The sequence below is a fragment of the Sinocyclocheilus grahami genome, unplaced genomic scaffold, assembly GCF_001515645.1.
Source record: "Sinocyclocheilus grahami isolate Dianchi unplaced genomic scaffold, SAMN03320097.WGS_v1.1 scaffold447.1, whole genome shotgun sequence".
NCBI lineage: Eukaryota > Metazoa > Chordata > Actinopteri > Cypriniformes > Cyprinidae > Sinocyclocheilus > Sinocyclocheilus grahami.
Genome location: NW_015505626.1, coordinates 48,953 through 61,452, shown reverse-complemented (window position 1 = coordinate 61,452; position 12,500 = coordinate 48,953). Strand labels below are relative to the sequence as shown.

The window sequence follows — 12,500 nt, the reverse complement described above, 5'->3', positions numbered from 1 at the left end:
CTTTGACATGATGCAGTGTGAACACAACCACTCCGGAAACTTCATAAAGGTTCAAACACACACACACACACACACACACAGAGATTTTGTCAGGTTTAGCTCACTTTTGGGTACAAATTCGGAAACTCGGAAACTTCATAAAGGTTCAAACACACACACACACACACACACACACACACACACACACACACACACACACACACACACCTGTTTTTATATCATGACCTCACTTTGACTTCTCTTGTTCTTAATATAAGCTAAACTCAACATTTTTACATGCAGATAACACATTATTTAATCCTTTTTTTAAAAAGTTGTTTTGGTCTACACAAAAACCTGACATACACGTATATACTGTGTACAGTTGTGGGGACTGTAGTTTAATTTTTATTGTTATTCAAATAAGATAGTAAATGTGCTTAAAATACTTTTTTTTTTAAATATTTATATGGAATATTTATATAAATCCAAGTAATGGATTTAAACATGATATCTATGTAAATGTGTTTAAAATATTTTTTTATATATATATTACTATAATTCTAAATAGATTTAAACGTGGTAAAATGTGTTAAAATATAAACAAAAATTTATGCAACATTTATGATTCTGAGAAATTAATTTAAACTTGGAAAATTTGTAAAATATACTTATTTATATGAAATATTTATAGTGCTAATGAATGAATTTAAATATGGCAAAATGTGTTAACATTTTTAAAAAGCATTCTATGGAATATTTCTGTAATTCAGAGTAATGTGTTTAAAATGTGTTTTTTTCAATATTATTTCTAAATGTAATTCTATGGAATGGATTCAAATGATTTAATGGATATTGAATATTTCTATAATTCTACGTAGTTGATTTAAAGATGGTAAAATGCATCTAAAATATTTTTCACATATTTCTATAGTTCTATGGAATGAATTTAAAGATAAATGCATTAAAAAAAATATTAGTAATATTTTAATATTACTATTTAATTTTAATATTAATATTTCCTGGAGTATTTCTATAATTCTGGGAAATGGATTTAAACATGATAAAATGTGTTAAAATATTTATAAATATTTATATAATATTTCTGTAATTCTATGAAATGGGTTTAAAGATGGTAAAATATATTTAAAATATTTAAGATATATATTCTCATTGAATATTTCCATAATTCTGAGGAAAGGATTGAAAATATTTTATGAAATGGTAAAAATCTGCTCAGGTTCAATGAGTCAGTGTAGGCCCGCTGTAGATTAACCCTATCAAGACTTTTAGCATGTTTAGGATTGAAATAAGATTTTTTTTTCCATTTATGAATATTTTCTGTTAGGACGTCACAACAACTTGCTATTTTGGGATGTTTTTCAAAAAACATAGAGAAAGCTGCCCACACACACAGATTAGCAAATGCACATTGACAATGTTGAACTTGTTAATGAAGTCTCTCTCTGCCTCTCAGTTTGAGAACGAGATCATCCTGAAGTTGGATCATGAAGTGGAAGGGGGTGGAGGAGACGAGAGATACATGGAGCTGCTACAGAGCATGTACGAACACACACACACACTGTGGTCTTGTAAAATGCTGGCTTGACTCCATAAGAAGCTCCAAATCCTCCTTAAATCTCCTGAAAGCATGAGAGCCGCTCTGACCGTGTGCCGTTTCAGTCTTTTAGAGTGCGCTCAGGGACGCCCCCCGCTGCTGACCGAGGTACAGCACTTCGTTACTCTTGTGACCGGCCTCCTGGAGCGACTCCTTGACTACCGCACAGTGATGAGTGATGACAGTCGAAACAACCGCATGAGCTGCACTGTCAATCTTCTGGTAAGCCCCGCCCACTTCATGTGTCACAGACATAAAGGGGTTTTCTGATTGATCTGGTCTGATCAGTTTGAGCTGTCGGCCTCCTGATGGGCCCAAATGGACGATGTGTTCAGTCGAAACAACCGCATGAGCTGCACTGTCAATCTTCTGGTAAGCCCCGCCCACTTCACGTGTCGCAGACATAAAGGGGTTTTCTGATTGATCTGGTCTGATCAGTTTGAGCTGTCGGCCTCCTAATGGGCCCAAATGGACGATGTGTTCAACATAACTACTGAACCGACTGGTTATTTTATTTAACAAACATGCAGATTAATATCCCAGCACAAAATCTGGAGGTTTAAAAGCAGCTCCTGCCCATAATGAATAGTTGTTTTTCACTAAAACCATTAGAAATTGTTTTGATAAAATAAAATAAAAGTTATATTATTATATAATATAGTAATATAATTTTTTTTTTAAATATATTAATATAAATAAAAATGTTAGATGGTACACTTAAATGTAAAAACTTGTGAAATGTGAAAACTGCTGCCTTGCCAGCTAACTAAAATAAGTTGAAGTTCTAAAATGGCTAAAAACAGGAAAAAATAAAGCTAAATAGAAATAATAAAAAACTAAAAAGTAATAAAATGATTTTCACATCAAATTATTAAAACTCAAACTAAAAAATTTAAATGAAAATAAAATTGTATTTAAATTATTAATAAAAACTAAAATAGTATAAATACACACTACTGGTCAATTTTTTTTATGTTTTTGAAAGAAGTCTCTTCTGGTCATCATGGCTGCATTTATTTCATGAAAAAAATTTGTTTAAAACAAGTAATATTGTGAAATGTTATTATAATTAAAAATATTGGTTTTCTATTGGATATTATATTTTAAAATATAATTTACTCCTGTGAGGCAAAGCTGAATTTTCAGCATCATTTCTCCAGTCTTCACACTTAAATGTAAAAACTTTAAAAAAGGAAACTGCTGCCTTGCCAGCTAACTAAAATAAGTTGAAGTTCTAAAATGGCTAAAAACAGGAAAAAATAAAGCTAAATAGAAATAATAAAAAACTAAAAAGTAATAAAATGATTTTCACATCAAATTATTAAAACTCAAACTAAAAAATTTAAATGAAAATAAAATTGTATTTAAATTATTAATAAAAACTAAAATAGTATAAATACACACTACTGGTCAATTTTTTTATGTTTTTGAAAGAAGTCTCTTCTGGTCATCATGGCTGCATTTATTTCATGAAAAAAATTTGTTTAAAACAAGTAATATTGTGAAATGTTATTATAATTAAAAATATTGGTTTTCTATTGGATATTATATTTTAAAATATAATTGACTCCTGTGAGGCAAAGCTGAATTTTCAGCATCATTTCTCCAGTCTTCACAGCAATCTCAGAAATACATTAAATTTTAAAGTAAAAAAAAATTATAATAATAATAATTCTGTTAAATAAACACATTACGCTATTAATCTGTTAAACCTCACAGTGTAACTCGTAACTCGCTAGTACTTTAGGAAGGATGTGCTGTTACTTTAAATGATCAGAGGTACAATTTTCACCTGGCTGATAATCAAACAGATGAAAAAGTCCCAGTCCCATATATTTACATGCATACAAATTTGATAATATCTCATTCAAATGTCCATTTGGAAACATCAAGATGCAAATAAAAGTTCAGCATATGGATCAGCAATAACCAAATACATTTCAAGATGCTTATCAAAAATGTCAGGTGACTTGGATCAACAAGTCATGTGATTGAATAATTTACTCAACTTCATTGTAAATGTTTGTCTGTGGCTCTAAACCACAAGTCATTGATGAGCAGTTTCTTCCCTAGATATGACTTACATTTCCTTTTCTATTTTACCCAGTTTTGTTTACTTGAACACATGGGATGGAAACATTGCCTTATTCATTTTTTTATTCATTTTAATGCATAAATTAAATTGGTTGAAACACAGCCAATTAAGGATGGATCCAAGCTTTTGAGGAAAATATAATAATGAACACGTTCAGAAGTGGCAACGAAGTGATTCCCACATGACCTTATGTTTTAAATTAGAGTTCATTTTCTTGCTACAGTATGATGAATCTGTCAGCTTTCATCCTCTTTAAATGATTCATATGCAAAATCCAGGCAGAATATTTCCTTTAAATGAACATACAGAAACAAATGAAACCGTGTGTAATACAACAAAATCTTTAACTCCTCTGCTCCATAAAATATTCATCTTTTTCTTAACAATTCATTTGAGATTTGAGTTGCTTGTTTTCTAACGGTCAGAATGTCGCTGCCGCAACTTCAATCTGTCAGACTGGAAATGACTTCAATATCTGAATAAACTATAAATAAGCATCATATCGGTGTGTGCGTCACATTTAAAATCTTGAGAAATCCATCATCATCATTTTGCGTTACATATCAGAAGCATCTAAAAAACGCAAAACAATCTCGTCTTCAGAGAAACGTCAACACAGAGGCTCAAAGTTAACGTTTGCGTTTCATTTCTTTGCAGAATTTCTACAAGGACATCAACCGTGAGGGGATGTACATCAGGTAATTTCCATATTAACTCTGTGTGTGCGACTGTGATTGTACGTGCTTGTGTGTGTATGTGTGTGTGTGTGTGTGTGTGTGTGTGTGTGTGTGTGTGTGTGTGTGTGTGTGTGTGTGTGTGTGTGTGTGTGTGAGACTGTGATTGTATGTGCTTGTGTGTGTGTTGGTTGTGTAATCTGAAAGGAGATTATCTTGGTCTTGCTGAATTAATGTCAAAATCCAAAGGATAAGCATCCAAGCACAGAGACAGAACGAGGGACAGAGTGAGACGCCGTCTGTGTTTGACATACTGCTACCTTACAGGCACATTAAACATAAATGAGCGTGTGTCTGCAGAGAGGCGTTCTGCAAGGGCCAAACGTGACCGAGTTCTCTGATTGTCAGTGTGAGATGAATGAATGCGTCTCGATTCTGATTCAGATGTTTGCTATTGACAATAAATGCGATCAAGTTCTGTGTCACTGTGTGTGTGTGTGTGTGTGTGTGTGTGTGTGTGTGTGTGAGACTGTGATTGTATGTGCTTGTGTGTGTGTTGGTTGTGTAATCTGAAAGGAGATTATCTTGGTCTTGCTGAATTAATGTCAAAATCCAAAGGATAAGCATCCAAGCACAGAGACAGAACGAGGGACAGAGTGAGACGCCGTCTGTGTTTGACATACTGCTACCTTACAGGCACATTAAACATAAATGAGCGTGTGTCTGCAGAAAGGCGTTCTGCAGGGCCAAACGTGACCGAGTTCTCTGATTGTCAGTGTGAGATGAATGAATGCGTCTCGATTCTGATTCAGATGTTTGCTATTGACAATAAATACGATCAAGTTCTGTGTCACGTCCTGGAGAAACACTGACAATTCAGCTTTAATGAATGACGAACGGAGATTGTCTAGTTTATTTATAACCTCATTTTATTTTCGTCATGACCTTTGACCTGTGAAATGAGAGAGAAAGATTGAGATATTATGAAAATGACAATAATTAGTAGACAATAATGTGAAATCATGATGCATATCTATAATTTCACCTACAGTAAGAATAATGAACTTGATTCTTGATGGCTTGGTGGAAGAATAGAATAGAATATGTATGTATGTCTAATGCACTGTACAATACAATACACGATATTCAGTGCAGTACAATATCAATACTAATCAATGTAAGAATTATTGCATTAAGTTCTGTGTCACGTCCTGGAGAAACACTGACAATTCAGCTTTAATGAATGACGAACGGAGATTGTCTAGTTTATTTATAACCTCATTTTATTTTCGTCATGACCTTTGACCTGTGAAATGAGAGAGAAAGATTGAGATATTATGAAAATGACAATAATTAGTAGACAATAATGTGAAATCATGATGCATATCTATAATTTCACCTACAGTAAGAATAATGAACTTGATTCTTGATGGCTTGGTGGAAGAATAGAATAGAATAGAATATGTATGTATGTCTAATGCACTGTACAATACAATACACGATATTCAGTGCAGTACAATATCAATACTAATCAATGTAAGAATTATTGCATTTATTACTGTTTGTAAATATAAAAAGCAAGTATTATATATATTTTTTGTATCATATTTCTCTTCAAATAAATTTCTAAGAGAAAAGCCATACTTTACTGTGATTTTACCACACTTGGGGGGGCTTTAAGCTCTCTGCTTTGTGTAGTACTTGCCTTAACACTCCTTAACCCTGGTCAAATCTTTTGAACAACGACCTACTGGCTTTATGTAATACTGCCTCCTTGTGGTAAATATAGATATAATTTGTTATGATCTAAGAGAAGTGAATATTGAGACAGAAATTCTATTACATAAAAGTAAATTTACCTCTTAGTATAAACATCAATTTATATACATTTATCACATAATATTAACATTGATATATACAGTATATATACATTTACATTTAGTCATTTAAGAGACGCTTTTGTCCAAAGCAACTTACAAATGAGGACAATGGAAAATCAAAATCAACAAAAGAGCAATGATATGCAAGTGCTATAACAAGTCTCAGTTAGCTTAACACAGTACACCTAGCAAGGTATTTTTTTTATTATTAAATAATAAATAAAAAGAAAACAGAAAAGAATAGAGCACGCTAATGTTAAAGGTTTTATGCTTTTGTTAATTGTCTAATAAATAAAAATAAAACAAATAGATAGAATACAAAAAGATTAGAAAAGCTAGTGTTAGTTTTTTTTTTAAAGAAAGCAAGCAGTAAATGAATAGAGTGCAAGTGTAAAAGGGACGTTTTTTTTAAAGAATAGAATTAAAATAGAGAGTGCTAGAGTTAGAGGGTCAAATAAAGATGGAAGTGATGTGTTTTTAGCCGATTCTTGAAGATGGCTAGTATAATGAAATATAGTTTTTATTATTTATAATATTTAGAATAGAATAGAATATGTATGTATGTCTAATGCACTGTACAATACAATACACGATATTCAGTGCAGTACAATATCAATACTAATCAATGTAAGAATTATTGCATTAATTACTGTTTGTAAATATAAAAAGCAAGTATTATATATATTTTTTGTATCATATTTCTCTTCAAATAAATTTCTAAGAGAAAAGCCATACTTTACTGTGATTTTACCACACTTGGGGGGGCTTTAAGCTCTCTGCTTTGTGTAGTACTTGCCTTAACACTCCTTAACCCTGGTCAAATCTTTTGAACAACGACCTACTGGCTTTATGTAATACTGCCTCCTTGTGGTAAATATAGATATAATTTGTTATGATCTAAGAGAAGTGAATATTGAGACAGAAATTCTATTACATAAAAGTAAATTTACCTCTTAGTATAAACATCAATTTATATACATTTATCACATAATATTAACATTGATATATACAGTATATATACATTTACATTTAGTCATTTAAGAGACGCTTTTGTCCAAAGCAACTTACAAATGAGGACAATGGAAAATCAAAATCAACAAAAGAGCAATGATATGCAAGTGCTATAACAAGTCTCAGTTAGCTTAACACAGTACACCTAGCAAGGTATTTTTTTTATTATTATATAATAAATAAAAAGAAAACAGAAAAGAATAGAGCACGCTAATGTTAAAGGTTTTATGCTTTTGTTAATTGTCTAATAAATAAAAAGAAAACAAATAGATAGAATACAAAAAGATTAGAAAAGCTAGTGTTCGTTTTTTTTTTTAAAGAAAGCAAGCAGTAAATGAATAGAGTGCAAGTGTAAAAGGGACGTTTTTTTAAAAGAATAGAATTAAAATAGAGAGTGCTAGAGTTAGAGGGTCAAATAAAGATGGAAGTGATGTGTTTTTAGCCGATTCTTGAAGATGGCTAGTATAATGAAATATAGTTTTTATTATTTATAATATTTTAATAATTAGAATATTTTTTCTGTCATATATTTTTTAATTTATATTAAATAAATACATAATGTAATATATATAGAAATATCTTACATTAAAAAAAAATATATATATATATACACTAAAATTAATGTGTTGTTTGTAATATCGTTTTGTATTTGTATTGTTTATTTATAACATTTTATAATATATTGTATTTATTTATATATAATCAATATTTATTGATTAATTGTAATTGTTGTGTTTGTTTCTAAGGTACCTCTATAAATTGCGGGATCTTCATTTGGATGGAGAAAACTACACAGAGGCAGCGTATACACTCCTGCTCCACTCCAAACTGCTCAAGGTTAACAAACCCACATTTAGTTTTGTATCTTTATGAGGACTCCTATCATTTTCTATTGAGCTAATTCATCCACTAAACTTAATCATCACAGAAACATTTTTGCATTTTTACATATTCATTCGAATGTAATTTTGGTGTGTTTATTAATCTTTGTCCTCGTGGAGAATTCATTTTCTAGGAATTTAGTACAATATGCATCTCATTAATAGATAAACAGGGTTATTATGGATTGGAATCATGAATTGTAAACAGGAAGTGACATCAAGTTGTAGTTAATTTCAAGTTTTACTATTTTTGAGAGGACATTTGAACCTCACACTGTAGGTTAAACCTTACACACACACACCTCTGACACTGAAGGTCACGTCTGACATACAGTAGAGATGTTCTGATTGGTTCACTGGAGACACACTTCTTCCCCGTGTGATTTACTGTGGTCCCTGATGGCCCTCGAGCAGATAAAGCCTCCAGGTCAGATTTATGACAGCAATGCAGTTCCTGTGGCGCGCCGGCAGATTTATAGAGCATTTTACCCTGCTGTGTGTTTCTCTCTTTCCCTCTCAGATGAACACGGCACAGTCCATACATTTCTATGATATTTAATGTTCTGTTATTTCACACAGCCTCTCCTCCCATTAGAAACCACTTCAGTTCAGCCTCTCGCTTTATTTCCCGTCAAACAAAGTTGTCATGATTCATTCAGTGCCATTGATGACTGTGACAGTGATCATTTAGTATCACTGATGTAGTATTACAGTTTTTGTGAATATTTTGAATTAGATTTTATTTTTAAATTTCATATTTTCATTTTCGTTAAAGGTTTAGTCATTTTGTTGTGTGTTTTTGTATGCATAAAATGTACTTACAATTGAAGTATATAATTATATAAAACATATATCATGTTATATTATTTCACTAATCTTTATTTTTCTTTTTTTTTTGCATGCACACAAACACACAATATATATTTGATATAATATTCTAATATATTATTGTTTTACTTAATCTATATTATTTTTATATACTGTATATATTATTTATTTTTATTAATTTTTTTTAATTTGTGTGTGATTTTTGTTAGTTTTGTTTTCTTTTTATGATGTCTGTATAGCTTTTTATAAATTGTATTATTAGGTTTAGTTTTATTAATTTTAGTACTTCAACTTAAACTAAACAAAAATGAGAAATGTGGGCATGGCTTACGAGCTGCTAAAAAAAAAGTTTATATTATATTATATCAGTAAGGAAAATAGGCTTTTTTGTGGCTATAGTTTGTTTTAGCAAACTATAATGCTGCTTTGACATCACTTCCTTTTTATCTAATAATGAGATGTGTGTTGCACTACAATGTCTTAAATATTAATTTCTAAATAATAATTTAATTGAGCATCACTTGGCAGTCAATACAACACCCTAACACACTGGCAGCCACCCTAGTTACTGGCGGCAAGATTTCATGGCCAAGAACCAGCTATATTGTCTTAAGGGAATGTAATACTCTTGTTTAGATTGCTATATAAAATCATAGTAATGTTGTGATGTGTTTGCAGTGGTCAGAGGAGCAGTGCATCCTTCAGCTGGACTATCAGACGTCTCATTCCCAGCGGCAGCTCAAAGAATCGCTCTACGACACCATCATCAGCTACTTTGATATGGGCAAGGTCAGCTCAGCTTCACATAGACTTCCTGTTTGATATTCAGTAGACGTGACTGGATGTTGAAGACTGACCTCATGAATGTTTAACCGTGTGTGTATATGTGTGTGAACATGGTTTTTATGTGTCAGATGTGGGAGGAGGCCATCACTCTGTGTAAGGAGTTAGCAGATCAGTTCGAGATGGAGGTCTTCGATTACGAGCTGCTCGGACAGAAACTGGTAACACACAATAAACTTTCCTCATTTAAAAATATATTATATTAAATTATATTATATTATATTATATTATATTATATTATATTATATTATATTATATTATATTATATTATATTATATTATATTATATTATATTATATTATATTATATTATATTATATTATATTATATTATATTATATTATATTATATTATATTATATTATATTATATTATATTATATTATATTATATTATATTATATTAGTTTTCTTTTTTATTGGTATATTATATTATAATATTATAAATATACTAATATTATATTAATCAATAATCCTTATTTATTTACTTGTATTCATTTTTTTTATTTGTGTATTTTTATTAGGTTTTTAATTTTTGCCGTTTTGCCAGTATATTATATTATATTTATTTGTTTGTATTATTATTTTTCTTTTTTATGTATGATATTTTTTATTTAGTTATCTTTTTCCTTTTTCCTTATGTATATTTTAATTATTTTTTTTAATAATTAAAATATAAATTTTAATGTATCATTTGAATTGTTTACACTTTTGAAAACATTATATTATATTATTATTTTGCTAATCTTTTTTCTAATTATTTTTATTAATGCATGTTTTATTATTATTTAGTTGTATTATTATATTATATTTTATTATTTTGTTTTCTTTTTTATTGGTATATTATATTAATCAATAATCTTTATTTATTTACTTGTATTAATTTTTTTTATTTGTGTATTTTTATTAGGTTTTTATTTTTGCCGTTTTGCAAGCATATTATATCATATTTATTGTTTGTTTGTATTATTATTTTAATTTTTTTATGTATGATATGTTTTATTATTTAGTTATCTTTTCCTTTTTTTCTTTTTACTTATGTATATTTTAATACTTTTTTAATAATTAAAACATACATTTTAATTAAAAAATATATCATTTAAATGTTTTACACTTGTGAAAACATATTTATTATATTATATTATTATTTCACTAATCTTTTTTATAATAATTTTTTATTAATGCATGTTTTATTATTATTTAGTTTTCTTATATTATATTATATCACTTTTATTTTGCTTACACACTCTCCATATTTTAAAAGTCTTCTTAAGTATTTGTTCTTTTAGCTGTTTAGCATTCTGTCCCTTTGTTTATTTCATCAATAAATTCTTTTTGCAGAATCAGCAGGCCAAGTTTTATGAGAACATTATGAAGATCCTGCGGCCCAAGCCAGACTACTTTGCTGTGGGATATTACGGCTGCGGCTTCCCTCAGTTCCTCAGGGTCAGTGTGTGTTTAATATTCTCAGATAAAACCGAAACTGTGCTAACAGGTGTGTTATGTAATCTAGATAATGATGTGTTGAGATATTCAATATCAACAGAATAAGGTTTTCATTCACCGTGGGAAGGAGTACGAGCGCAGGGAAGATTTCCAGAGTCAGTTGATGAGTCAGTTTCCCAGCGCTGTGAGACTCAACATCACCACAATGCCTGGAGACGACATTAAAAACTCCAACATGCAGTGTATCCTTCACTTTGACTGTGGGGCCATTTACAGCGTCGCTCTCATTTACATATTATGATTTTTTTTTTATATACAACATATTTATTAATTAATGTAATTAACTTTTTTTACTTTACCTTTTTCATCTTTAATTTTTAGTTATATTATATTGTAATATTATATTATTTCACTTTTATATTTAAACACATACTTTCATATATGTATATATAAATGGTCAGTCTGTTGTTCTTGACTGGATCTGGATCAGATATCCAGTGTTTTACAGTGCAGCCGGTTCTGGAGATCCCGCCGCGTCTGAAGAACAAACCAGTGCCTGATCAGATCATCAAGTCAGTTTGCAGAAAACCCAAAACACGCTCATCTGTGATACGTGTGAATCTGTAGCTGTGTGGCATGATCTGATGCTGTAAACTCACTCTTCTCTTCTCTTGGTTCTTTCTGGTGAATCTGTAGTTTCTACAAGTCCAACTATGTCCAGCGGTTCCAGTACTCCAGACCTGTGAGGAGAGGGAAAGTGGATCCTGATAATGAGTTTGCTGTGAGTCGAAACACAACATTCATCTCTCATCCATCTCTACTGTTCATAAAGCTGTAAAGATGCCTTTTTACTAGTGCTGGGCGGTATGACCAAAAATTGATATCGCGGTATTTTTCAAAATTATACCGGTTTCACGGTACATGACGGTATTTTTTTTTCATGCATGACCGGGTGTTAACCATATTTTCTACTGATTGAGAGAGGAAATACTGCAGTATATTGACTTAGAATGCCCTATTTTACTGTCATGATGAGTGAATATTGTCAAAAAATACCACACTAAATAGTGACTAAACATGACCCCTTTTAATACACGTTAACCAGGAGTCACTCTCATTTATAATCGCAGCATTGTCTGATAAAATCAACATGCATCTACACTAAAGAGTGGCTATGCGGTTGTTTTGGCTATATTACTTTTTTTGTCTCATGCAGCGCACTGCCTGCGTCTGAGTAACAAACTAAAAAAA

At 30.5% G+C, this 12,500-nt stretch overlaps 1 protein-coding gene across 1 annotated transcript in view; it reads left to right on the top strand.

Moving 5' to 3' along the window:
• Positions 1-12,500, top strand: part of LOC107552325 (dedicator of cytokinesis protein 2) — a 120,660-nt gene that overhangs the window by 99,447 nt on the left and 8,713 nt on the right. The window contains exons 28-38 of the mRNA XM_016234186.1: positions 1-49; positions 1,457-1,542; positions 1,663-1,819; positions 4,350-4,390; positions 8,004-8,094; positions 9,645-9,755; positions 9,881-9,970; positions 11,145-11,249; positions 11,350-11,491; positions 11,740-11,821; positions 11,946-12,030. The exon at positions 1-49 is cut by the window's left edge and continues 159 nt beyond it. Of these exons, the coding sequence (XP_016089672.1) occupies positions 1-49; positions 1,457-1,542; positions 1,663-1,819; positions 4,350-4,390; positions 8,004-8,094; positions 9,645-9,755; positions 9,881-9,970; positions 11,145-11,249; positions 11,350-11,491; positions 11,740-11,821; positions 11,946-12,030 (1,039 nt within the window). The remainder of the gene's footprint in view (positions 50-1,456; positions 1,543-1,662; positions 1,820-4,349; positions 4,391-8,003; positions 8,095-9,644; positions 9,756-9,880; positions 9,971-11,144; positions 11,250-11,349; positions 11,492-11,739; positions 11,822-11,945; positions 12,031-12,500) is intronic.